This window comes from Ictalurus furcatus, chromosome 23 (assembly GCF_023375685.1).
Source record: "Ictalurus furcatus strain D&B chromosome 23, Billie_1.0, whole genome shotgun sequence".
Lineage (NCBI taxonomy): Eukaryota > Metazoa > Chordata > Actinopteri > Siluriformes > Ictaluridae > Ictalurus > Ictalurus furcatus.
The window spans coordinates 9,602,501-9,629,438 of NC_071277.1; the positions used below are offsets into that span (position 1 = coordinate 9,602,501).

A 26,938-nucleotide genomic window follows, 5' to 3' on the forward strand; every position below is an offset into this window, starting at 1 on the left:
GAGAAACTGTACAACAGCCAGCCATGTGATCCTGAAGCAATTGAAGAACTCCTGAGTGGACTACCACAGCTGAGTGAGTGTGAGAGGAATGAACTCGAGGAATCGCTCTCGCTTGAAGAGCTCAGTACGGCTGCTCACCAGCTGTCAAACGGAAAGTCACCGGGGCTGGATGGATTGACCTCCGAATTTTATAAAACATTCTGGCCTTTGATTGGCCCAGACCTGCACTTTGTCATACTCAGATGTATGGAATCAAAAGTTTTACCCCTCAGCTGTAGGAGAGCGGTAATTACTCTGCTACCCAAAAAAGGAGACCTTGGCAGCTTAAAGAACTGGCGTCCTGTGTCTCTTCTTGGGACAGACTACAAAATCTTTTCGAAGGCATTAACAAATCGCCTTAAAAGATGTTTGGCCACAGTAGTACATGAAGACCAGTCATACTGCATCCCAGAACGCTCAATCTTTAACAACCTTTTCCTGGTGCGAGACCTGTTACACCTCACAGAGCTATATAAGGCAGAGATGGGACTAGTGTCACTAGACCAAGAGAAGGCCTTTGACAGAGTAGATTATGGCTATCTCTTTAAGACCCTAACAGCTTTTGGCATTGGTGGACGCTTCATCTCATGGATTAGGCTGCTGTACACCAATGTGCACAGCATGCTGAAAATAAATGGAGGACTAACGAGAACGTTTCCCGTGCACAGAGGTGTTCGACAAGGCTGTAGCCTGTCCGGTCTGCTGTACACTCTCTCCATCGAGCCCCTGCTAAGACGCCTGCGAGAAAACCTGCAAGGGTTCTCAGTGTTAAGCCCTGATCTATTTGATGTGACCACGATCAAACTCATAGCATACGCTGATGATGTGACGGTGGTAATCAGATCCGAGGATGACATTGGTCATATGGTTTCTAGCCTCGATGTCTTTCAGAGAGCATCATCTGCACGCGTAAACTGGAACAAAACTGATGCCTTGCTCCTAGGCCAATGGCAGGAGGAGAATATACCTCCCCTCCCACAGGACTGTTCATGGAGCAAGGAGGGAGTGAGAATACTTGGGATCTTCTTTGGCACAGATCGATATATGCAGAAGAACTGGGATGGATTGACCAGTAAGGTTACTGAAAAGCTAAATAGATGGAGATGGATTAAATCACAGCTGTCCTACAGGGGCAGAGTCCTAGTGATAACTTGGCTGCCTCGATGCTATGGCACCGTCTGACAGTACTAGACCCACCTCAAGAACTCTTACACCAACTTCAGAAGTGCTTTGTGGACTTTGTCTGGAGCGGTCACCATTGGATACCATCCGGCGCACTGAGTTTACCGGTGTGTGAGGGGGGGCAAACTCTGATCCATCTTCAGTCCAAGGTGAAGGCCCTGAGACTACAAACTGCTCAGAAACTGTTGTACTGTCCAATTACTGTGCCATGGGTTAGTTTTGGGCTTGCAGTACTGAGGTTTGCGGGAAGAATGGGACTCGACAGACAGATGTTCTTAATGTCCAATAGTGGCACAAAGGCCGCTTCTGTCAGTCACCATTATGGAACAGTTTTTAAAATCTGGGCTCAGCTTAGAACGCAACGAAAAGATCATTACGGTCTGAACGAACCACTTTTTTATAACACCTGGTTCCCTGAACAAACTGAGTCCAGAAGCGAGATTACTGCCTTCATCTCAGCAGGAGTAGCCAAGGTGGGAGATCTTATTGACCAGGAAAAGCGAGAGTGGATACAAGTACACCAACTTTCCAAAGAGATTGGAGGCAGGTCAGAGAGGATTGTGGGGAAGGTGGTAAGGACTTTGAAGGCTTCGTTCCCCACACCCCTACTAACATTCATAAACAACTACATGACCGGAGATCCTGACCAAATGTCCTTTCCAGAGTTGTACATAACTCCCAGTGAAGCTCCAGACGACGATGGCACAGGCCAACTTCTCTCCTACACAAGACTTAGAAACGTCCCCTTTTCAACGATAACAAAAGACCAATTGTACAACTTCTGCATAAAAAACGTACTTTCAAGAGAGCTCAAAGGACAGACAGACACAAAGTGGAGAACACACCTATCCACTCCTCCGTCTCAGTCCCCTACGTGGAGGCTGCTCTACAAGAATCCCCTACCAAAGCGATCTGGAGACCTGCAGTGGCGAGTTCTTCACTCCGCGATGCCGACCAACACCTTCCTGTTCAAGTGCAACCTCACGGACTCTCCCCTCTGCAGGTTCTGTGGACTACCAGACACTGTATTCCACTGCTTCTGCGACTGCCACAGACTAGACCCTCTTTTCAGTGCACTGGACAGAATAATTAACAATCTCGGGTCACCCTTTTCTAAAGCAATGTTTATTTTAGGTTGTAAATATTCCCGTTCACGCAGAGAACGATGTACTTTGATCAACTTTCTAGTTGGACAGGCAAAAGTAGCCATCTGGAAATCCTATAGACTGAAAGCGGAAGGAAGAGAAATCAACACCGTGAACTTATTTAAAGCTCTAATAGAGTCACGGATTAAACTTGAACACGAATTCCATATAATGAATGACAATGTGGAAATGTTCGAAAAGACATGGTGCGCAAACATGGGTTTGTTCTCTATAACGGACGATGGTGAAATCGTTTTTCACTGGTGATTGTCTTTACTAATTTAACCATTCTTCACCTCCATGTTTAAATGCGTAGATCCTCTTTCCTTTTTTCCTTTTAAATGAGTGATACTTTCTGTTTCCCCTAAACAATTGGTAAATAAAGTGAGTTTAAAAGTCAAAGTTTCTCTCTGTCTCTCTCTGTCTCTCTCTATGTCTCTCTCTCTGTCTCTCTCTTTCTGTCTCTCTGTCTCTCTCTCTCTGTCTCTCTCCCTCTCTCTGTCTCTCTTGCTCTCTGTCTCTCTCTCTGTCTCTGTATGTCTGTCTCTCTCTCTCTATCTCTGTCTGTCTCTCTATCTCTGTCTGTCTCTCTCTCTCTCTGTCTCTCTCTCTCTTTCTCTCTCTCTCTCTCTGTCTCTCTCTCTGGCTCTCTCTCTCTGTCTCTCTCTCTGTGTGTCTCTCTCTCTGTCTCTCTCTCTCTGTCGCTCTCTCTCTCTGTCTCTCTCTCTGTATGTCTGTCTCTCTCTCTCTATCTCTGTCTGTCTGTCTCTCTCTGTCTCTCTCTCGATCTCTTTCTCTCTCTCTCTCTCTCTCTCTCTCTCTCTGTCTCTCTCTCTGTCTCTCTTTCTGTCTCTCTGTCTCTCTCTCTCTCTCTCTGTCTCTCTGTCTCTCTCTCAGGTACTTGCGCTCGGTGGTGCAGAACCTGAAACTCATCCAGCACTTTAAGAAGCAGAACACAGAACACTCGGCTCAGAGAGAGAGACTCAACTTTTGGATGGACATCATCGTAGAGGCAACGCAACGAACCACCAACAGCCTGCGCTTTCCGGTACTGACAAAATACACACCTCTTTAGCATACTTAGTTTAGTTTAGTTTAGTTTAGTTTAGTTTAGTGTATGTATGTATGTATTTATTTATTTATTTATTTATCTTGCGGGTGTCTGATTATGAATATTAATGAGGAGTAGGTCGGGCTCAGTCAATTGAGAAAGGTCTCATGTATTTCTTTGTAAAGGTGTTGATCCTGGAGCCCACTAAAGTTTATCAGCCCTCGTACGTGTCCATCAACAGCGAGGCAGAGGAGAAGAACGTCTCCATATGGCACGTTTCTCCTGCGGAGACGGTCAGAAGCTCATTAATACCTTCATAAACCTTAATAAAGCAGTTCTAAACACTCAACAACAAAAACCCACTAAAATACTCACAGTTATTATCTCTGTGCAGAAAGGAATCCACGAGTGGAACTTTACAGCCTCATCTATCAAAGGAATCAGGTGTGTGTGTGTGTGTGTGTGTGTGTGTGTGTTTAAGACTGTAATGACATCATCGCTTTTCCTCTTCAGCATCTCCAAATTTGACGAGCGCTGCTGTTTCCTGTACGTCCACGACAACTCGGATGATTTTCAGATCTACTTCTCCACTGAGGAGCAGTGCGGCAGGTCAGATCAGACGCTAGTAATCAGACATACTGTATGTACTTTTTTTTTTAAAAAAGGTTTAATTTAATATGACCCAAAGTGTGTTACTGCCTGTTCATGTTGTACAGAATGCTACGTACATCAGCTGATGAATAATTCCTACACAAAAGCCATGATGGATAAAAAACAGAGGGAAAAAGAAATTAAAGAATTAAATAAGTGATTAAATAAAGAAGTATAATACTAAGTGTGATCCCAAATCAGATGTTTAGTTTATTTTTTTGTTTGTTTATTTATTTATTTTATCTTTTTTTTGGGGGGGGGGGGTGTTAAATGAATAAATAAAATAGTAAATAAATAATTTAATATGTTTCTGAGTCTAATTTTGAAATGTATTTTTCTGCCCTATATAACATAAAGGAAAATACTTAATTGATTGATTTATTAATTAATTAGATAGATAATTAATTAAATAAATATAATATTAAATGAATGCATTTAAATTTAAATAAAGTGTGTTCCCAATATCCATAATGAAATGTCTTGTGTACGTGTATAAAGAAAGAAATGAGAAATGAAACCATTTAAATAAATAATTAGAAATATCTTAATTATTTTAATGTTATTATTTAATAATGTTTTAGTCATTTTATTATGAAATGTAAAAAAATTGAGACACTCGAAGCCTGAAACTGTCTGTATGTGAAGGTTATGTTGATATTGAGCTGTGAAGAACGTTCTCCAGGTTCTGCTCCATGGTGAAGGAGCTGATCTCAGACGGTTCAGGAAACGCGGTGGAGCTGGAGGGAGAGGGAGAAGGAGACACGCTGGAGGTGAGACATTCATTTGCTGGGAAGTGACAGATCTAAATGATTAGACTAAGTAAATGTTGTGGACCAATCAGACGGCTTTTAGAGACCAATCCTGACCAATCGGAATAGACTTGAGTATCGCTGTGGAGTAAAACGTGACGTGAACTCCATGTGTGTTTCAGTACGAGTACGACTACAATGAGAACGGGGACCGGGTGGTGCTCGGGCGGGGCACGTACGGAGTGGTGTACGCCGGGAGAGACCTGAGCAACCAGGTGCGCATCGCCATTAAGGAGATCCCCGAGAGGGACAGCAGGTGAGAACAGCGCCTCCGTGTTGTCAGAGTTGTGACGCCGTTCTGTGTGGTTAGCTGATGAGCATAATGTGTGCAGGTACTCGCAGCCGCTGCACGAGGAGATCGCTCTGCACAAATACCTCAAACACAGGAACATCGTCCAGTACCTGGGCTCCGTCTCTGAGGATGGGTACATCAAGATCTTTATGGAGCAGGTTCCCGGGGGTACGTGTGTGAGTGTGTACATGCACTTCAGAAAAAGAACTAGCGTCTAGCCGATACAATTACAATTCATGGAGATTAGCAGTATTGGGTTTTATAATAGAATGTAAACCCTACACTCTTAGAAGATCTGGAACCATTAAGGGTCCTTCAGTTGTCTCTCTGAGGGAACCGTATGTAGAACTGTACAACAAGGTGTTAGGGTTCCAAGGGTTCCAAAGGGTTCCAAGTAGAACCCTGTTTTGGAAGCTACTGTGAGAAACCTTAATTATCCAACAAACACTTTAAGAACCCTTCAAGAAGCTTTTTTTTAAAGAGTGTGTGTAATAACTGGGTAAGTGTGCATTAAACTACAAATTATTGTTCATTATTTTCTTCTTAACACCTAGAACCTTTCATTCTACACTCAAGGATTAGTCATAAGCTCGGTCTCGGTCTTTGTGATGTCACAAAATAAACTCCAGTGCTTTGGACCAATTACACCCAATTCGCAAATTTCGACTTGCATTTTTGATGAAGGTAAAGTTGTGTCTACAATTTTTAATACTTTTTTTTAAACGCACAGGTAGTTTATCAGCGCTACTCAGGTCGAAGTGGGGTCCTCTAAAAGAAGCCACCATCATCTTCTACACGCGTCAGATCCTGGAAGGTCTGCGATACCTGCACGAAAATCAGATTGTCCATCGAGATATTAAGGTAAATACGGCGGAGTTAACATTTAACCTGTGTTAATCATCCAGGAGAGTGAGGAGGAGAGTTTTTTACACAATATTACACTTTAACATGCTGTTAAACCTTTTTACTGATTGGTGTTGATATATTTCCTCCACAGGGAGATAACGTCTTGGTGAACACCTACAGCGGCGTTTTAAAGATCTCCGACTTCGGCACGTCGAAGCGTTTGGCCGGAGTGAACCCCTGCACTGAGACCTTCACCGGTGAGTCGTTAAATATAAGATAATATAATCTAAATGTGAGTATGTTTAAGATATTTTGTGCTCCGCTGGATTGTTGAAAAGTCTAATGAAGGGAAATGTGGCGTGGTGAAGCGGACTGAAGGCCGTGATCAAGCTCCTGTGAGAAGCTTTTCTCCTCCTGTAACTGGAGTGCCGCAGGAGTAATTACTCTCGCGGTCGGGAGCGTGTTTGTGTTTAATTACTGAATGATGGAGTACAGAGCAGGTGCACTTTATTCCTCTCCTCCCTCCTGTTTTACTTTCTCCTCACACTGGTCAGCACTGGATTCACCGCCCGCTTTCTCTCCAAGTTGTCTCTATTTGTTTGCGATGTTCTTGTTGGGTTTTTTTAGGGACTCTGCAGTACATGGCTCCTGAGATCATTGATAAAGGTCCTCGGGGTTACGGCGCGCCGGCTGATATCTGGTCTCTGGGCTGCACCATTATAGAGATGGCGACTGGAAAACCTCCGTTTCACGAGCTGGGCGAGCCGCAGGCGGCCATGTTTAAGGTAAACACCGTGGACCAACATTTCTGTTTATGTGTTTATTTGTCGTTGTTTTTTTTGCTTAAGTAAGCTAGAAGTTCACATACATATAGACAGTCACATGCAAACATCACACAAAATATTTTACACACACACATTTTACATGCTGACGAGAGGAGCTGATTTGATTGGATATTGTAGCATCATGACTGATTCTTTCTGACTCCGCCCCTTATTACTATTATCAATGATCACATAAACACCAAACCTAAACCTCACAGTCTCATGCCTTTGCATTATAATGATAAATATTAATAATCAAAGCCCTTCATGTCATGACATCATCTCAGTATCTCAGTCTGATTTATTTTCCAGGTCGGAATGTTTAAAATCCACCCCGAGATTCCCGAATCCCTTTCCCATGAGGCCAAGTCCTTCATCCTGCGCTGCTTCGAGCCCGATCCGAGCAAGAGAGCGACGGCCGGCGACCTGCTCAAGGACCAGTTCTTACGCCACAACATCAAGGGCAAGAAGAACAAGATCGCCTTCAAACCCTCGGGTACGTGAACGAGGAGACGCGAGAGTGCACCGATCACAGAATTACTCAGAGCTGTGAGAGAGTCAGGGCAAACCCCACCCAAATGCCTGAGGTGGAATGTTCTAGATTCTCTACACTGTCTGAGACACACACACACACACACACACACACACACAAATTCCTGGGCTGCTTTAAAAACTCTGTCTAGACCGGCTCAGATCATCCTGCGTGGGAGAAAAATAGAAAATGGGAATTTTTCCTCTGCATTAGTAATTCCTTTGTTCCACGCAGACGGATTTGTGGTGTCTGAATTTCACCATTTCAGCAATTACACACCACATGTTTTTTAAATCCATTGATGTTGAGCGTCCGTTCATTTCTGCGATCGTGAAATCGCTAAATCCTGGATGGACTGATTCGTATAGAAAATGACTCAGCACCTTCTGACCAATCAGAATCCAGAGTTTAACCCCACTGTGGTGTAAAAACCAATAAACAACAAACTTTTACATTCATGGCATTTAGCAGACGCTTTACCCAGACTGATTTACATTATCTCGTTTATCTCAAACATGATAGTAGCTCAAAACTGTTGCATTTTGTACTTTTAATAAAAATAAGTGTAGGTTATTCTGCTGTTTGAGGAAATTAAACACCATGACTAAGAGCGAAACCATGATACTTTAACAATCCGGTCTTTCTAATGCACACACACACACACACACACACACACACACTCTCTCTCATACACACACACACATGCTCACACACACAGTCACACACACACACTCACACACACACACGGCCGTGTTAATGATGGAACTGCATGTATCATGTTGGGTTGAATTTTGCTAACTGCATGTCTTTTTGTGTCTCTGGCGCCGGTCGGTGGCTGCGTCTGACGCTGCGCTCTATAACAGTGTGGCAAGGTTCGTCTCCTTCTGCGGTTTCTGCTTCGTTTTATATTTCTATCAACATGCCGCATGCTTCTAATCAACAGTGCATGTGACATGTGAACGTGAATGTGCCCTTTTTAGCTTTGTTGCTTTTCATCGTAATCACTATATAAACTGTGTGTGTGTGTGTGTGTGTGTGTGTGTGTGAGTGAGTGATTTGGCCCGTTTGTGTCTCGCTGCTCAGCTTTAAATTTCACATACAATGATCTGTATATCTATATATTGTGTGTGTGTGTGTGTGTATCAGATTATATCCGCAGTGTGTCGCTGCCTGTGCAGTTGCAGGCCGAAACCACCGGGAGCAGCAGCAGCGAGCCGGGCTCCGTGTCTCCGGACTGCGACTCCAAACACGACGTCTTCTTCAATAAAAACAAACGTTCAGGCTCCGAGAACCTCATCAAACCCGCAACGTCCAGCTTCCTCAGGTGAGCTTTAACTCCGGATCGATCGCCAGGTGGTGATTAGTTCTCTAGAACAGCAGCTCGGACCGTAGCGCAGGTTTATATTAACGCGCTCGTTCTGATACGGTATCGTTTCTATAGTAACAGCTATCAAACTTCTCAAAGTTTTCTGTAATGAGACGTTTATTTAACATTTACGGAAGGAGTCTCCAGTGTCAGCGCTTTTCAGTGGTCAATAAAACACTTTGGGACATGTTGTTATAGTAACAGTAGTTACCTTTGACTGTTACAAGGCGCTGACGCTGGAGACTCCTACCGTAAATCTCCTTACTTTAACAGAATTTCACTATATCAACATAATTTTTTAAAAAGTCCTTATTAATACTAGTGGAGCGTCGACCGTACACATCCCTCTGAACAAGATGAGCCGTTACTATAGAAACGATAACGTATTAGAACCAGCGCATTAACACATTAAACCTGTGGCCAATTAGAATCCGTTTTTGTGTTCGAACGCGTTAACGTGATGTGAATTCACATCTCCTGCAGAAACACGATTCACGAAATGAGCTCCAGAGGTAATGAGGGAGGAATCTTTACCTGGAACAGGGTGCACTTTTTCCATTTTCCAGTTATTTTATGACACATACAAACGGCTCTGCAAATACACAGCAGGACAGTGTGTGTGTGTGTGTGTGTGTGTAAAATGGACATAACTGTGAAATAACACACACCTGGGAGTCTAAGGCATGTGGGACATGAAGCTCTGGGGAGACAGCAGTGCGTGTGTGCGTGTTTGTGTGTGTGTGTGTGTGTGAAAGCCTGATGAAGCAGAAGTGTTGAGTGATGCTGTAAATCCTCATCAGCGTTCAGCCACACCCACTCCACAGCACCATGGTTACGCTGTTTGATCGCCACTGAGGAATGAGAGGACAGGTGTGTGCTGGTGTGTGGCCAAGTGCGAGAGTGTGTGTGTGTGTGTTGGATGTGTTCCATGATCTGGCACTAATGTGATAATGAGTTTTTTATAACAGGCCCTCTGCGGTCGCTCGTAAAACTCACGCACCTGATGGCTTTATAACCAGCGGCTCACATCCGTCATTACACACACACACACACACACCTGCGCACACACACTTGTGTACACACACACACACACAACTACTCTTCCCTTTCTGCTTTGTTCTCTGATCATCCTCTGAGCAGCGCTCATCCAGAAGACCTGTGTGCATAACCATCACATCGGCTCGTTAATGTGTTCGCTCGTTAAGTCCATAAGCGTCATGGAACAGGTGAGGTCACGCGTCCAGATGCACACACACAAGCTTTTATGTTTGTAATCAAAGTTCCCATGTTTAAAATCAGCAGCTGCTTAATGTGGGACGAATATCTGAGCACACTGCCCTTACACAGGTGTACTGTACACACACACACACACACATACACACGCACACACACATACACACGCACACACACACACACACACACACACACACACACACATACACACGCACACACACACACACACACATACACACACGCATACACGCACACACACATCTCCTGGCTGCAGAGGAACGCTTCTGAAAATGGAAACGCATGAAAAGGTTGCCTAGAAGCAAATCTTAAAGCATTAGTGATGTGAGGAAGATAAATCATAAATTCATGGCTACACGCCGAAGTCCTGCGTTTCTGTGTCCTGGAAACCGATGAAGATAAAACGCCTTCGCTGGTGAAGTGCGTTAACACACACGCAGGGAAACAAATGGGTTTATGATTATTAGAAGAAGATAATAAAGTTTATAATGTACATAGCACGTCGTGTTCGCGCCAAAACGTTAACTGTGAGCTGTCACGCTGTGTCACGCTCTGTCCTCACGTCACGTTCTGTCCTCGCGTCACACTCTGTCCTCACGTCACGTGTATGTGTCAAAATAATGTTCCCGATCTAAGACCCTTAAATGTTAATCAATGTCGAGAACCGAAGTGTGGTTGTACCAAGCAAATGAAATGTGTGTTCTGTCCCAGCGTTCCTGATGAAAGCCCGACGTCAGAGGACCGAAGTTCTCCGGCCTCATCTGAGAACAGCGACTCGGGACTGTTCCTGCTGAAGAAAGACAGCGAGAGACGAGCAATCCTCTACAAAGTTCTGAACGAGGACCAGGACAAGGTCACGTCCAACCTCCTGGAGAACCACATGCAGGTGTGACTGCTGATGTTTACGGGTTCTGTAGTGAAGGTGTGTTCCATAATGAAGGGAACATCTGAAGTGTGTGTGTGTGTGTGTGTGTGTTGGTCTCAGGGCAGCACGGAGGAGCTGAAGCTGTCTGTAGATCACATCAAGCAGATCATCTGCATACTGCGGGACTTCATCCGTTCTCCCGAGCGCCGCGTCATGGCCTCAACCATCTCCAAGCTCAAACTGGACCTGGACTTCGACAGCACCTCCATCAACCAGATCCAGCTGGTTCTGTTCGGCTTCCAGGACTCGGTCAGTGTTCAGAATTTTTACAGGTGTACAGGTATCTCACGCTGCCCTGAACACTGTGGAAGAAGCCATGAAAGGATTTTCCTTTTTCATTTGTGTAACCTGTTCAGATGATCAGTTTCTCCTCAACATTTCGATTTCAAGACCTTTTTTTAGTATCATAACAGTTTTTAAAAAGTGTAAATGCCATAAAAATAAGATAAATAAATAAATAAATAAATAGCTGTTTGATATTTATTCAGTGGAGATTTGGATTGGGATTAACAATAATGTTATTAAACTGTTTGACAAATTTGTAATTTTTTAAAATGGCTGTTAATACTTTATTCTAAAATAATTGGTGTTATTATTTAATTCTTTTATTTCATGACAGATATCTGATACCTCACTGGGTCTCCTCCCAAACAAGCACAAACTAAATGTTTATTCTGAACTTTGTTACTCTTATTTTACTTCCATGATGCTGATGTTTGAGCTCCGCGTCATCCTTCTCAGCAATACTGAAGCCACAGCGCCCTCTGGTGGCTCCGCCCCTTCCTCTAAGCTGTGTATCCAAACCCACCATGTTGTTATTTTAAAAAATCATCTAGTATTAATATTGCCCTACATCTCGCTGAGTCTCTCAGTGTGAACGGGATTAAGATGATTAGTCCGGCAGCAGGTGTGTTAGCGTAGCAGGTGTGTTAGCCCAGCGGGTGTGTTAGCGTAGCGGGTGTGTTAGCGCAGAGTTCAGACTGTTCACTATGGATCTCTGGTAGCAGGACTGTGTGTCTCTGGTTTAATTTGTAAACTGAGACTAAAGCTCATGGCTAATTGATCAGCACCTGTACCTGAAAACATGCTGATTAGACACGGATTAAGTCCTGTCTGCAGGATAGAAACTCCATCATTAAAAAAAATAAATAAATGTATTAACCTCTTTCTGTTCGTCCACTGTGCGTGTTTAAGGTGAATAAAGTTCTGAGGAACCATCACATTAAACCCCACTGGATGTTTGCGATGGACAACATCATCAGACGAGCCGTCCAGGCTGCAGTCACGATATTAATTCCAGGTACAAGTGTGTGATCTCAGGGTCAGTGTGTGTGTAATGAAAAAACTCTTAACCCAGCTGTGATGAAGTGGATCTTTGCATCTTGCTCCAGAGCTGCAGACTCACTTTGGCCCGGCGTCCGAGAGCGAAGGAGCCGAGAAAGACGCTGACGACGTGGACGTGGAGGAGGACGGCGACTTCGGTACAGTGGAGAACGTTGCCCCGGAGGACACAGGCCTCACCTCGGGGGTCAGCACCCTCAGCTCGGTCATTTCCCACGATTCCCAGCGGCCTCAGCATCCTCTCGGTGCGCAGCTCGCGCGCCTCAAACAGGAGACGAGCAGGTACACACTCCACCTGTGTCGTTCTGGTGGTCGATTCATTTTCTATAACAGCAACTCTGACCCTGGTGTGGTATTAAAAGTCATCCAGAACAAATCAGAGTGTATAAGGAACTACAGGGGACAGTATTGTAGACGAAATGTTTAAGGTTTTTTAATGACGTTTTCTTGCCTCGTGTCTGTCCAGGCTCCTGGAGGAACTGGTGCAGAAGGAGAAGGAGTACCAGCAGGTTCTGAGGCAGACTCTCCAGCAGAGGGCGCACGACCTGGAGCTCTTCAGACTGAAAAACCAGCCTGCAGCTTTGAGTGTGTTATACTGCATTATCAAAGGAATAGTTCACCCAAAAATGAACATTCTCTCATCAGTTACTCAACCTCAGGTCGTTCCAAACCCATAAGACTTTCATTCATCTTTGGAACACAAATGAAGACATTTTTAATGAAACCTAGGCGATTTCTGTCCCTCCATTTACAGTCCAGTAACCAAAACTTTCATAAAGGGAAAAAGTTCATAAAGGCATCATAAAAGTAATCCATGTGGGAGACCAATGGGACATGAGGGAGAGCAATTCATAACAGAATTCAAATTCTTGGCTGAACTTTCCCTTTAATATGTTCGAAAACAAAAAAAGCAGCGTTAATGCTCTCAAGTGGTGTGACAGAAAAGCAATCACGCTGTTGTACAGAGTTTGAATCCTGAAGAGGAAGCACATGTTCTCCTTCCTTCACTCTCAGGAGAGATAGGAGAGAGCTGGCTGGTGGTGGGAATTGACAAGTGATTAAATTTGGGGAGTAAAGGAGAAGAAGAAGAAGAAAACAGCATTAAAACAGATCATTTAACGGAAACAGGAACAATTAGCAACTCTGACGATCATCTGTTTAAGCACTTTGTCGGAATCTGTTTTGATTTTCAGATAACGGTGTCCTCTCGGTAGAATCTCCTTCTCCCTCCATCTTCCACATCACGGCAGAGCCGGAAGCAGATAAGGAGCTGAGCGACTGGCTGAAGCAGCAGGGGGCCGATTCAGAGACCGTCGACAAGGTGACGCTCTACATCGTGGTTTCATGTTTTCAGGGAGCTTGTTTAGGACACACCATGTCCTCCATATCACCCTGAGATGTGGTGTTACTCCGCTCTCCCGTTCCTCCTCTCCTCACAGCTGATTTAAACTTCCTTACCTGTCTTCTTTTCCCTCATATTTGATTCTGAAATGCATAATAATAAGGAGAAGAATATCCATTAACACTCTGTGCTATATAATCTTTATTTTAAACATATGACATTTAATTTTTAAGATCATTCACCTGTACACCTTCTTTAAATGGCTTGATTCTCTGTCCTGATGTCCCAGTAAACCTAATATATTATTGCTCAAGTGGGACAGAAGAAATAAAATGCAATTGATTTTAACCCTTTACTTCCCAAGGAGGAGCTCAGTCAGGGGTTTAGATCAGTGACGTAAATACAGGTTGATATACAGAGATTCAAATTTAAGTGTTTCACTTTACCAATATTCACCATAATTAATGGATTTATGTCTCTGCTTGTGTGTGTGTGTGTGTGGTGTCACACTGTGTCTCTGATCAGTTTGTATCGGAAGATTACACACTAAACGATGTTCTCAACGACGTCACCAAAGACGACCTGCAGTACATGAGGCTGAGGTAATAAATCAAACAGCTCAATTTCCACTGTTGTGTTTTAATCGTGTGTGTGTGTGTGTATGTGTGTGTGTGTGGGGGGGGGGGGGTGTAAATAAGATTCTTTTATTTCTGAATCAATACGTATAGTGGTTTTTACATAAAATTTCCCCAAATTAGTAGTATGCAAATCTGAACTCTCCTTGCACCATTAGTCCAGTTAAGTCGACTTGCAATTATAGAAATGTCCAGCAGGTGGTGCTGCATTATTATTTTTTTTTGCATAAATTGTGAGAAAAGCTGTGATCTGTGAATTCTTGCCCATTTTTGAAAACTTTTTTGCGTGTGTTTCTGATTGTGTGTGTGTTACAGAGGCGGTATGTTGTGCCGTATCTGGAGAGCCATTCAGAGGCACCGAAGCCGAGAGCAGAGAAGAACACGGAGCGATGATGAGACTGAATGAGCAGAATCTCGCTTCTCCTTCTGAAAAACTTCTGAATTGACCTCATGCTTTAAAGCGCACACACACACATACACACACACACACACACACACACACACACACACACATACATACATACATACATACAATCCTAACACACCCAGACCTGGAAATATCCCACCACCATGTTTCCACTTCATGCCACTGGTTCGTTTGTTTCCTTTTCACTTCAAATTTGCATGCGAGGCCTTTCCCAACTCTCAGCCTGAACTTCCCTATGACGTCCATGATGGAACTGTTCCTCTGACCTTCCCTGGGGAAAATCCACTGCGCTCTTCTGGATGTGTCTGTGTTCTCGTTGTTGTTGTTGTTGTTGTTGTTATTAGTATCTTCTCTTTTGGTTTTTTGATGGTTGACTGAAAATTCTGCGATATGATTGGCTGTCAGGTTCGTGCGTTCCTCATGTTCACACTCTGAAACTATCACAGATGTTAGATTTCCTGATACGGCGATCATCAGCGAACATGAAGATCTATTTTGTGTTTTTTGACGCACAAGTCTGAGCAAGTATTCAAAAAAAACCCCAACAGATTGACAGCATCACCAAGTCCTCATATGTCTACTTCCTGTTGGACTGCTTCATGGATAATATTTAAAACCTCTGTGTAAATTCAGTTATTATCTCTAAATGTCATATTTATTGAACCGTCACCCTGAGTATTTACAAATAATTCAGAAGCACGAGTCAATAAATCAAGCAAAAACCTGAATATTTAAAAGGAAAGTTGAACATATCGTAGCGTTTCATTGCGCATTAAAAAAATTCTAAACACAGATTTTTTTTCCAGATTATATACAGTGCAAAAGTTTGCACATCCTTAGGACAACATATATAGTAGAAGATCAAGAAATGCTCATTCATTTAAAAAAAAAAGGCAAGCATATAGATCAGATGAATAGTGCAAAAACATTTAAAAAATAATAAATTCAGTTCAAAAGTTTGCAATGTTAGATAAATATTGCAATATTTTTTCCTGCTTTGATTTTAATCTGTTTTGGATTGTTCCAGAAAACTTCCCAATTCATAATTCTGTTTTGTTTGTAGATGAATTATAATACAGGGCAACAAAATGTACGGTTTCCATTCATCAAACTTAGTGGGCACAAACTTTTGCACTCGGCAGTATTTTATACAGTATGTATTATGTATTGTATACTCAATCAGAGTGCAGCCGTCAAGATTCTGAAGCTTGTGGCCAGAAATGTGTAAGAAATTAGACTAATGAATAGTTGAAAAGCCACGAAATGGCATCAGTTCGTCTGTTCAAAAGTTTGTGCCCCCCCCCCTCCTTTCTAAATGTGAGATGTATATTCTCTAGGACTTACAGGGTCAGTGCGAAATGAATTTTTTCTGCTCTCATGTTTTGGATTGTTGACTTGTTCCAGGACACACCCATGTTTTATGTTTAAACATTTCCTTTTGATGGATTACAAATGAATTACAAATCTGAATTTTGAACTAGAGCTGCAATTTCCAATTCTGTTTACCATTTTACAAAACCTTCGGGATGTACAAACGTTTGCATTCGATTACATGTCTGCGCGTTTATAAAATGTCAGTGTTTTAAAAAATGTTTGCATGTCCTGACAAACGTATAAACGAGAAATTCGCATCGATTCAGTTGTTCAGTTGAGTCAAACTAAAAAAACTAAAAATACTAATAAATAAAATTAAGGCTTATTTTTATATTTAGGTGCCATTTTCATTCATTAGAAGCTTTTACAAGTCAGTATTAATAAATTTGCTTCTGCTGGCTGTTTACGAGAAAATCGTGCCAGTTGCAGAGATGTATATGATATTTATATTTATTTTTGATATAAAACGTACACTTTTCCATGAAGTACCTATAAGATTTAGAAATAAATAAAAATATAAATAAATTCATATTCAGTAGATTTCATTCATAATTGTATATTACACTGGAGTATGAAGATTGTTAAAGATTTACATTTTCATTATTCATATTTTCATATTTTAATAATATACACTTGCAGTCAAAAGATTAACACTTTTTATAAAAATAAAAAATATTTACTTTAAAGTAAGGTTTAACGCTGACAAATTTGTGTGCTCCATATTGAAGTATATGTCCATGTATACATTTATTTCTGAATCAAAATATATTATTTAAAGTAGTTTTTACATCAAATTTAATTTAAAGTTAAATCAGTCAGCAGGAGAGAGCAGAGAGGAGCTCACTTTCTTTGGGAAGATTTAGAAATGCCTCATGAGTGAAGCTCCTCATGAAACTGGGTCAGATTCATTTAATTAGGCTTAATGGTTAGCGCGTTCGCCTCACACCTCCAGGGTCAGGGGTTCGATTCTCGCCACTCCCCTGTGTGTGGAGTTTACATGTTCTCCCCGTGCTGCGGGGGTTTCCTCCAGGTACTCTGGTTTCCTCCCCCAGTCAGTATGGTAGGCTGATTGGCGAGTCCAAAGTGTCCGTAGGGTGTGTGATTGTGCCCTGCGATGGATTGGCATCCCGTCCAGGGTGTACCCCGCCTTGTAAGAAGTATAGAAAATGGATGGATAATTTGTTTAGCACACGTCACACCATCATGCCACATGTTATTTCGCAGTGTTCATGTCATCTTTATTCTAAAATCATTTTTTTCTCTCTAAGTTTTGACTTGTGGTGTATTTAGAGTTCAAATGCTGTGCAGATCTTTTGGTCCAGGCTGAGGAGGCTATTCTGAAGTGCTTTAGATTTCACGTTTGTGCTCCAGAAACATGGCAGTTTGAGGAAATGTTCCCGTCAAAGCCATAAAGTTGCATAAAACATTGAAGTAACCGTCACCAGTAGCACTATTGTTACCCAGAAAGGTATTTAAAACATTTCACCCTGGGGTAGGAGGTCAAGATGTTCAGAAACGATTCCAACATTCATTGAAAATGAATACCATTACCATCTTGTCCCACACACCCAAGTTCAGTGGAAATCTCTGTGGCTCTGATTCATTACAGGTGTGTGTGTGTGTGTGTGTGTGTGTGTGTGTGTGTGTGCATGTGTGTGTATAAGCATAAAACAATTACGAAATGAATGTGCAATTTCCTCTGATCCTATTGTTATTGTAAAAATATCAGCTAGTCTGAGATATCCAAAACAATTAGCAGCTATAAGAATCTCATGTATGTAGATTTAAGTCATTTATTCTCGGTAAATCAAATCGATCGTTTTCTTAGATTGTTTGGGACATTAGCAAATCCGAGCCTCAAATGATGTTAACATGATGAATTACAATTCTAATAATCCAGGACACAAACCTGATCTCTGATGAAAATCCTAGAAATTCACACAAAGATGTAGATCTCTCGTTTAAAAAAGCTACAAGCCATAACTCCGCCTCTCAGTTTAACTTTGACCAATCACATCCTTTCGTACAAGTTGGCGTTTCCAACTGTTCGGACATGTTGTTGAAGCGACCGTGTTGTTTTCTGTAATGTGATTTTAATGTCCTAAACGTGCGTGTGTCTGTGTTTAATGCTCCACATAACTCTTGTTTCAGTTCACAGTGTATATTTATAAAATATGAAGTTTAATGATGTGTTTTGGTAAATCTGCTGTATTTTATCACTGAGAATGTGGAATGATTTTGTATAAAGCACAGGAAGTCATAGAGGAAATATTTTTCCATATAAACTGAAGTAAAGTCCCCTCTGAAACTATTGGAACACAGTTCATGTGTTTATGCTCTACACTGAAGACATTTGGGTTTGAGATCAAAAGATGGAGATGAGACAAGAGTTTAGGATTTCAGCTTTTATTTATTTCCTGGTGTTTACATCTAGACGTGTTAAACAAAATAAAATATGCCACCTTTTGTATCAGACCACCCCATTTTTAGGCGAGCAAAAGTATAGGAACAGACAGTATTGAAGTAAATGAAATATTAGGTTACATATCCGTTACTCGCAGTAACTGCATCAATCCTGCGACTCACTGACACCAAACTGTTGGTTTCTTCTTCTGTGAAGCTTCTCCAGGTTTTTCCTGCAGCTTCTTTCAGTAGTTGTTTGTTTCAGGGGGTTTCACCCTTCAGTCTCCTCTTCAGGAAGTGAGATGCTGATCAGTTGGGTGAAGGTCTGGTGATTGACTTGTCCAGTCTAAAATCTTCCACTTTTGCCCCTGATGAAGTCCTGTGTTGAGGTGAAAGTGTGTTTTGGATCGTTGTCTTGCTGCATGATGAAGTTCCTCCTGATTAATTTGGATGCATTTCTCTGTAAATTGCCAACAGAATGTTCCTGTAAACTTCTGAAATCATTCTGCTGCTACCATCATGAGTTCCATCATCAATAAAGATTAGTGAGAATGTTCCAGAAACAGCCATGCAAGCCCAAGCCATGACACTACCTCCACCATGTTTCACAGATGAGCTTGTATGTTTTGGATCATGAGCAGATCCTTTCTTTCTCCACACTTTGGACTTTCCATCACTTTGGTAGAGGTTCATCTTGGTTCCAGAACGTGTGTGGATCATCTCTATATTTCTTTGTGAATTCCAATCTGGATTTCTGATTCTTACTGCTGATGAGTGGTCTTCATCTTGTGGTATGTCCTCTATATTTCTCCTCTCGAAGTCTTCTTCAAACAGTGGATTGTGAGATCTTCAACCGTGCTCTGTGGAGGTTGTTGGTGATGTCACTGACTGGTGTTTTTGGATTTTTTCTTCACAGCTCTCACACTGTTTCTGTCATCAGCAGCTGTTGTTGTTTTCCTTGGCCGACCCGTTCTGTGTCTGTTACTCAGTACACCAGTGGTTTCTTTCTTTTTCAGGACATTCCAGATTGTTGTATTGGCTATACCCAATGCTTGTGCAATGCCTCTGCACAAAACAGGAAATAAAAGCTGAAACTGTAAACTCTCTTCTCATATTCATCTTTGAATCTCAAACCCAAATATCTTCAGTCTACAGCAGAAACAGAAGAATTGGCCTTGCTGTTCCAATAGTTTCGGAGGGGACTGTACAGTATTTTTACTAAAGCATGCACAGATATTGTGGAGTTTTACAGACTTTGACAGCAGAATGTGTTAAATATGTGGCCCACGTTTGCCTTTAGTGTTCAGTCTGTGTTCGTGAACCCTAAACTCCTAGCGGTTTTCTCAGACTGGAGAGATGAGAAGCCTGTTGTCAGTGTGATGTTTCACTGTAGTAAAGTTTTGTTCTTTAAATAAACACTTTGAGGCAAAAGAAACTATTTTTGTTTTCTACTCATTTGTATTGTTATTAGTGTCATTATCTAATTAATTGAATAATAATTTCATGAGTATTTATCACATCAGCGCCAGTTTCAGACACTACCATCAGCCAGCTACAACAGATCACATGACCATGTCACATGTCCTCTTAAACGTTCTCACCTGTTTTGTGTTTCCTCTTCATTAGTGTCTCTATTTAAGTTCTGACATTTCTTTTAGTCCATTTCTGTTATCTGTTCTCTTTTGTTGATGAGTTTTGTTTGTCTTTAATTTGATAAGAAGGACTTGTATCTAGCTCAACCGTTAAGTTAAGGCTTCTCTTTAAAACATTTTTGGGGGTCAAGGTCATGACCTTAGTCATCAATCGCCCCCCACACCCTTCCCCCAACTAGATCTACATATGTTTCAACATGGTTTGATTGAGGAGCTCTCTGGAAAGTTTCTTGGACTTGGCTTGGTTTTTGTTCTGATACACTGTGAATTATGAGATCTTAAACACACAGGCGTGTGCTTTTTCTAAATCACGCCCGATCCGTTGAACTTACCGAAGGTCATGTTCTAGACACATCTCCAGATAATTAGAGGAAACAGGATGCACCTGAGCTCAGTTTGGAGCGTTTAGCTAGGGGCTCAATACCTATTTAAATGAGAGATTTCAGTTTTCATTGGAAACATTTTCCAAAAACGTGTTTTCGCTTTGTCCTTACAGATTATTGTGTGTAGATTAATGGCAAAAAGTCAGTTTAATCCATTTAAAATGAACTCTATAATACAATAAATTGTGCAAAAAGTGAAGGGGTCTGAATACTTTCGGAATCCACTGTACAGATTATTATTATTCTTAGTGAAAGTTGTGTGATTTCCATCTTAATCCTTCTCAATCAACCTGAAAACGAAAGAGATCAAAGAAAATGTGCTCTGTGTACCCTGTGTGCAAAAGTATTAGCCCTCCTCTAATATACACATAGCCTACAGTAAAGCTTTTTGCATTTATGTTTTTGAAATCGTGTGTTTGAGTTATTAATGTACAGTAAGATACACAAACACAGGAGAGTTTCGCATTACATCTCCTCAAGACTCGTTCCACTTCTAAGATACATCTCTAAACTAACACACCAGAGTGGTGTTAATAAAATACCACTTGGCCACTACAGGGCCAAATAAGTAAAATAAAGAAAGACATATCGGAATATAGGTGTGCCATTAAAGAATTTCACACTTTTGTCAACAAGTTTAATGTTGGCTTATAAAAGTGGATTTTCTGGACATGATGTTTGCAAAACATTTGAAGGAAAGGGGACACACTGATGATGGAAAGTGCTGTGAAAGAGCCAAAAAGCTGTCTGCAAATAATAAACATTAGCTCAAAGTCATAAGGAAATCATCTTAGCAGACAGTTTTTTGGCTCTTTCACAGCATTTTCCTTCCTTAACGTGTCATACCTGTCCTGTCACCTGCAGTCTTTCATGGGAACACCGAACAGGAGGCAGGGTGACACACACCCACACACACACAGACAGCCACAGCCACAGCTAGGGGCAATTTAGGTAACTCGTCTACCCGCATATTTTTGAACTGTGGAAGGAAACAAGTGTGAAGTTAGTCTTGAGACTGATGTGAAGATTAAATAAGAGGGCCCCCCCCACCCCAAACACACATAATCTACATCTTACTGGAAGATGATGAATTGGAAAAATCAAAGTAGTTATGTTAAGTTAGGTTCAATTTATCATCATTGTCAGAGTATGAGGACAGAGGCACTTTGTTTCCATCTAAATTGCAAATTTAATTTAAAAAAAAAAATAGAACACTGTGTTCAGGAGAACAAAAATCGACACTTGCGGGGAAACTGCTGCATCTTGCTCTTCACCATTTTTACTTTTCTGAGCCAGTTATCCAATCACATTATTGTTGAGGCAAAGTCACGTGACTTTTTTTGATGCGCATCGAGGAATTTATTTGGTAAACTTGTTAATAATGTAGTTTATGTGCACATCGTCTTATCGAATTAAAAAATTATCCACCTCAATAGAGTACATCAGTCTTTTATGCACATTTTGGAGATTTTATTCGCAGCTAATGTTTCCCATTGACGTGTTTGGCAGTTTTCATTACCACGTTTCATTACGGTCATACCTTCTGCTCACACACTGTGCAGTTGTTGTACCAGACTGTGATGCAGTTTGTAAGGATGCTTTCAATGGTACTACAAACAGAAGTTTACCATGATCTGAGGAGCAAGTTGAGCTTTCTTCAGTCTCCTCAGAAAGTACGGGAGCTGTTGCACCTGTTTGAGGAGAGAGAAAGGAAAGGTCAACGGAGATGTGGACCCCCAGAAACGTGAAGCTAGAGACCCACTCTACAGTAGATCAGTCCCATTAATAAAGATAGAGGTGGTGTTGTGGCTCCTCGAGGACTTCTGGTAGTCCACAGTCAGTTCTTTGGTTTTCTGGGTGTTAAGGTCAGGGTTGTTATTGGCGTACCATGTTACCAGATGCTGAATCTCTTCCCTGAAAAAACTCTTTCTGAATGATTTGTATGTATTTGCATTTCCCTTCTTTACAGAACAGAAATGGTAATGAAAAGTATGATGAATTACCGGTTCCTCCACATTTTTACATGCATGTATGAGCTGATAAAGCTTTCACTCATGCAGACTCTAACGCTGAACTTTAGTTTCCCACACGCAGTTACACCTCTGCTTGATTATGAACTGTATAAAGTCTGATAAAAGGCTTTATGAGAATAGCACACAGATAATTCCGGTAACGATTTACACTGAAAGGTCGGGACGGTATCTTTGAACATTATTGTAGTCCATAGTGGAGATGAACCTAGCGTGGGAAAAACATGATGAAATCCAGACTGCAAGGTGAAGATCAAAGCCAGAAGTTCGACTAATAACAATCAGTCAGTAACGTTTGAGGATGGAAAAACTTTGACCTACATTTTATAGTCGTAAAAAAAAAAAAAGGAAAGTGCACCCTCCTTTAATTCTATGTTTTTATATAACAGTTGTGTGGTCCTCAACGGCTTCTATATAACAATATAGTCATTTTTGTCCAAAAACGTAAAGAAACCATGTAGGGAAAAAATAAGTACACCCTTCCTACTTCCACAATCATAAAAGGAGTAATTAGCAGCCAGGTGTTAGTAATGAAATGCACAAAATTAGTTCATCATGAAGAAGTGTGACTACCTGATTTGGCATGCGATCAGATACGATGGATGTGTTTTATATGGTTATTTGTGTGATTCTCACCAGTGTAGTTATGTGTCATCCATTTCATGATGAAATGAAAGTTTTCCGGTATTCACTAGAGTTCCTACTTGGAATAAAATGGAGTTACCGGAATTTGGACATTCAGGTGGACAATTCCTCGGATATGTTGGTTCAAGCTGTTACGGACTTCCAGGACAATGGGGAAAGGCCTATGAGGAAGGAGCTGCACAGGAGGAAGCAGGGAAGGAAAGGCGTTGTTTGTGAGCGTGGGAAGAAGTTATAACAGAAAAATCCCATACTGCTTCTAACAATAATTCTGACAAACATGCAGAGTTTAACGAATTGCAGGCAAACACCTGCCATCTTCAGGTCTACAAGAACGCTTGCATACTGGCATTGACAGAAACGTGGCTCGCTCCACAGGAGTCACTCCTGGACTCCTCTCTGGTGATTGATGGTTCCTGATGATTACCACCGGGACAGGGAGGTAACGGGGAAGAACCAAGGTTGGATAGTTTGTTTGTACCTCAATCAAAGTCAATCCAGACAATGAACTCCTCTCTCTGTCATTAAGATCTTTCTATTTACCACAGGATAATATTACCACATTCCCTCAGGTATTCATTACAGTAGTATACATTCACCCAAAGGCAAATAACATAACTGCTTCTGAAACTGTCTGTAAAGTAATATCAAATTAAATGAAATCAATTTCAACTTTAATAACTGTAACTTGAAGGGATTTTTACCTGTGGACTTCTGCTATGGTTCTCTTAAGGGGCAGTGAAATCTGTTGCTGGCCCTTCAATAGGTTTTTTTGTTTATACGTCAGTGTTACGAGAGGAGAAGATGTAGGAAAGGAAGGTGGAGGTTTTGATCAGAGGAAAGTTCCTTGTCCCTACAGCGTTCTTTCGATTGTACACATTACACTGTTTTTCAAGCTGCTCTGGAAATCATTGATGAACTTACAGAGGTCTTGTGTGAACTTGTGTCCTTTTGTACTGAGAGGGTCAGTCCTTACTAACCGGTTAAAGATTTCCCAAAGAGCAAAGTCATGGATTTCAAACAATACGAAAGATCTTCTGGATAGAAAACAAGTGGCTTTCAAGCAGGAACATCTGAACACAGTTAGAGAAATTAAAAAGCTGGTGACATTAGAAATGAGTAAAGACTTGTTAAAATAGAAGGATGAAATTGAGACAGTAATTGAATATTGGCCTTGCGAGGAATATAGAGCGGGTCAGTGTGTTGAGGATGCTACTCTTTTCTTATTAAACTGTTTACACACCTCGAGAATCCTAAGACCCATGCAAGATTGTTATTTATTGATTTTTCTTCTGCTTATTTGTTGACAGAGAAATTTATTTCTCTTTTTAATATGGACTTGAATATCTCTGGGTGGATGTTAGATTCTTTGACGGGTTCTCCTCGGGGTTGCGTTTTATCACCCATTCTGTTCATTATATACTCCAGTCCCTCCAGGATTTTGCGAGTTTTGCGATCGCAGAAATGAACGCAAATCAAGCAAACTCCACAATATTCAGAGGAGCTTGCTATTTGTCAAAATGACTACAGATTCGGGCCGAGACGCATCATGTGACATCATCACAACGCACATTCAATCGAAGCCTTCTTTGATTCACGTGTGTTGAACAACAGTACAGCTAAAAGGTCTCATTTACCAAAAAAAACCCAAAACATATTGTTATTTAGTCACTGGTACAGAGAGGGTTTCTGTAAGGAGATGTTTATTTAACGTTTAAGGAAGGAGTCTCCAGTGTCAGAGCTTTTATAACAGAGTTAAAGCTGTTAAAGGAGTTTATGCTTCTTTGTGGGTTTTTTTGTCTTATTAACTGTGAGGAGAATAAAGAAAGAGAATAAAGAGAGAGAATAAAGAGAGAGAATAAAGAGAGAGAATAAAGAGAGGGCTGCTGAGGGAACGAGTGTTATATAGCTGCTACAATGTAAGCAAGAACAGGAACTGACTCGTGTCCCCAGAATTAAATGTAAATATACAGTATGTATGTCATCTTTAAAAAAAAACACTGATAAATTGCTGTGGTATATGAGGATGCTGTGCTGTTATGGTAAACTACCATGTTTTGATCAACATTAGATAAACTGTGATGATGAAATTGCATAATTTATAAAAACAAGTATGTAAATTCTTTATGATTTATTAGATCACATAGAGAGAATATCCTGGTGTAGTGGTTTAATTTCCACACTGGACTTCCTGTAATACACCTGATTATATTCAGTATTCTGTTTACAGTGTGTGTTTGTGCCACTGTCTTGGTATGGTCAGATCTGTCTGATCTCACGTTCTCCTGCACGACAGGTGTTTATATCATACATCAGCTATTTAAAGGTGCGAAATGCAAATCCTATTTTAGCTCCTTTATTTTTAGCTCTTTTATTTTTAGCTCCTTTAAAGCCACTCTATGGCCTTATGCGACAGTTTTCAGTGTTTACCTCAAACATTAACCTCGCGGACATGGAAAATAACAAGCCACTTTCCATGGAACGGTCATGATGGAAGTTAGAAAAACAACCCTTTAGTAACCTTGTGTCATGTGCTGTAGGATATTTATCTCCCTTTAATATGTTTTAGATATGATTTAAATTATTTAATTTTTATCTACCATTTATTACCCTATTTCAGTTTTTACGTCACACTGTAAAGCACTTTGAGATGCATTTTAAATGAAATGTATTTATGTCTGTAAATAAACTTCATTGTTGTTGTTTTTACACTAAAATATGAATTAGGCTTATTGTGCCTATAAAACATTCTAAATATTTAAAGTATTTGCATAAACATCGCTTTTTAACTGTGTATATTGTATTTAACGATTACCTGGAAAACATCTGGAATTTTTTCATAACATTAAAACATTTGCACCTTTCAAACTAAATAACTGCTTTATATGACTTTATGATTTGATGTTATAATTGGAAGGACAGAGGAGTTTTAAAAATATTCAGATGTCCTATTTAAAGTCAGCCTGAGGCTGGAAGTAAGATATATGTTGTAATAATAAAATAAGTATTATGTTTTTTACTTTACGAAGCCTGCCTGTAGGTGTAACTGACGTTAGTGTTCAGAAAGTGCCAAAATCAAAAGAAAGATCTAATTAATAGTCATGTTGACAGAAGACAGTGAACTGTGTGTGCTAAGCGTACAAGGAAGTTACTCTCCAATGTTGTGCATATACACTGATCAGACATAACATTAAAACCACATGCATAATATTGTTTAGGCCTCTTTGTGCCTCCAGAACAGCTCTGACTCGTCCAGGCGTGGACTCCACAAAACCTCTGACGGTGTGCTGTGGTATCTGGCTCCAAGACCTTAGCAGCAGATCCTTTAAGTTATAAGGTGAGGCCTCCATGGATCGGACTTGTTTGTCCAGAACATCCCACAGGCCGAGTCAACACCTTGAACTCTTTGTCATGTTCCTCAAACTGTTCCTGAACAGGTTTTGTAGTGTATCTGTGCGCATTGTCATGTTGAAAGAGGACACTGCTATTAGGGAACACCCTAATGCACTATGTGACCTATGACCCCTTTCTATCACATCCAACATGAACTTTTTCAGCAGTTTGTGCTACAGTAGCTCTTCTGAGGGATTGGACCAGACGGGCTAGCCTTCTCTCCTTACGTGCATCACTGAGCCTAGGGAGCCCATGACCCTTTCGCCAGGTCACAGGTTGTCCTTCCTTGGACCACTTTTGGTAGGTACTAACCACTGCGTACCAGGTACACCCGACAAGGCCTGCCATTTTGGAGAAGCTCTGACCCAGTCGTCTAGACATCACAATTTGGCCCTCGTCAAAG

The 26,938-nt window shown here is 41.1% G+C and overlaps 1 protein-coding gene across 1 annotated transcript in view; it reads left to right on the forward strand.

Moving 5' to 3' along the window:
- map3k15 (mitogen-activated protein kinase kinase kinase 15) overlaps nt 1-15,570 on the forward strand; it is a 31,645-nt gene extending 16,075 nt beyond the window's left edge. Inside the window, exons 12-31 of the mRNA XM_053612160.1 lie at nt 3,264-3,414; nt 3,603-3,710; nt 3,812-3,861; nt 3,931-4,026; nt 4,751-4,838; nt 5,000-5,133; nt 5,210-5,337; nt 5,900-6,030; nt 6,167-6,272; nt 6,643-6,800; nt 7,152-7,335; nt 8,518-8,695; nt 10,700-10,874; nt 10,974-11,162; nt 12,108-12,213; nt 12,305-12,536; nt 12,721-12,839; nt 13,448-13,575; nt 14,122-14,198; nt 14,547-15,570. Coding sequence (XP_053468135.1) covers nt 3,264-3,414; nt 3,603-3,710; nt 3,812-3,861; nt 3,931-4,026; nt 4,751-4,838; nt 5,000-5,133; nt 5,210-5,337; nt 5,900-6,030; nt 6,167-6,272; nt 6,643-6,800; nt 7,152-7,335; nt 8,518-8,695; nt 10,700-10,874; nt 10,974-11,162; nt 12,108-12,213; nt 12,305-12,536; nt 12,721-12,839; nt 13,448-13,575; nt 14,122-14,198; nt 14,547-14,637 — 2,629 coding nt within the window. The 3' untranslated portion in view covers nt 14,638-15,570. The remainder of the gene's footprint in view (nt 1-3,263; nt 3,415-3,602; nt 3,711-3,811; nt 3,862-3,930; nt 4,027-4,750; nt 4,839-4,999; nt 5,134-5,209; nt 5,338-5,899; nt 6,031-6,166; nt 6,273-6,642; nt 6,801-7,151; nt 7,336-8,517; nt 8,696-10,699; nt 10,875-10,973; nt 11,163-12,107; nt 12,214-12,304; nt 12,537-12,720; nt 12,840-13,447; nt 13,576-14,121; nt 14,199-14,546) is intronic.
- Nucleotides 15,571-26,938: the final 11,368 nt, after the last annotated feature.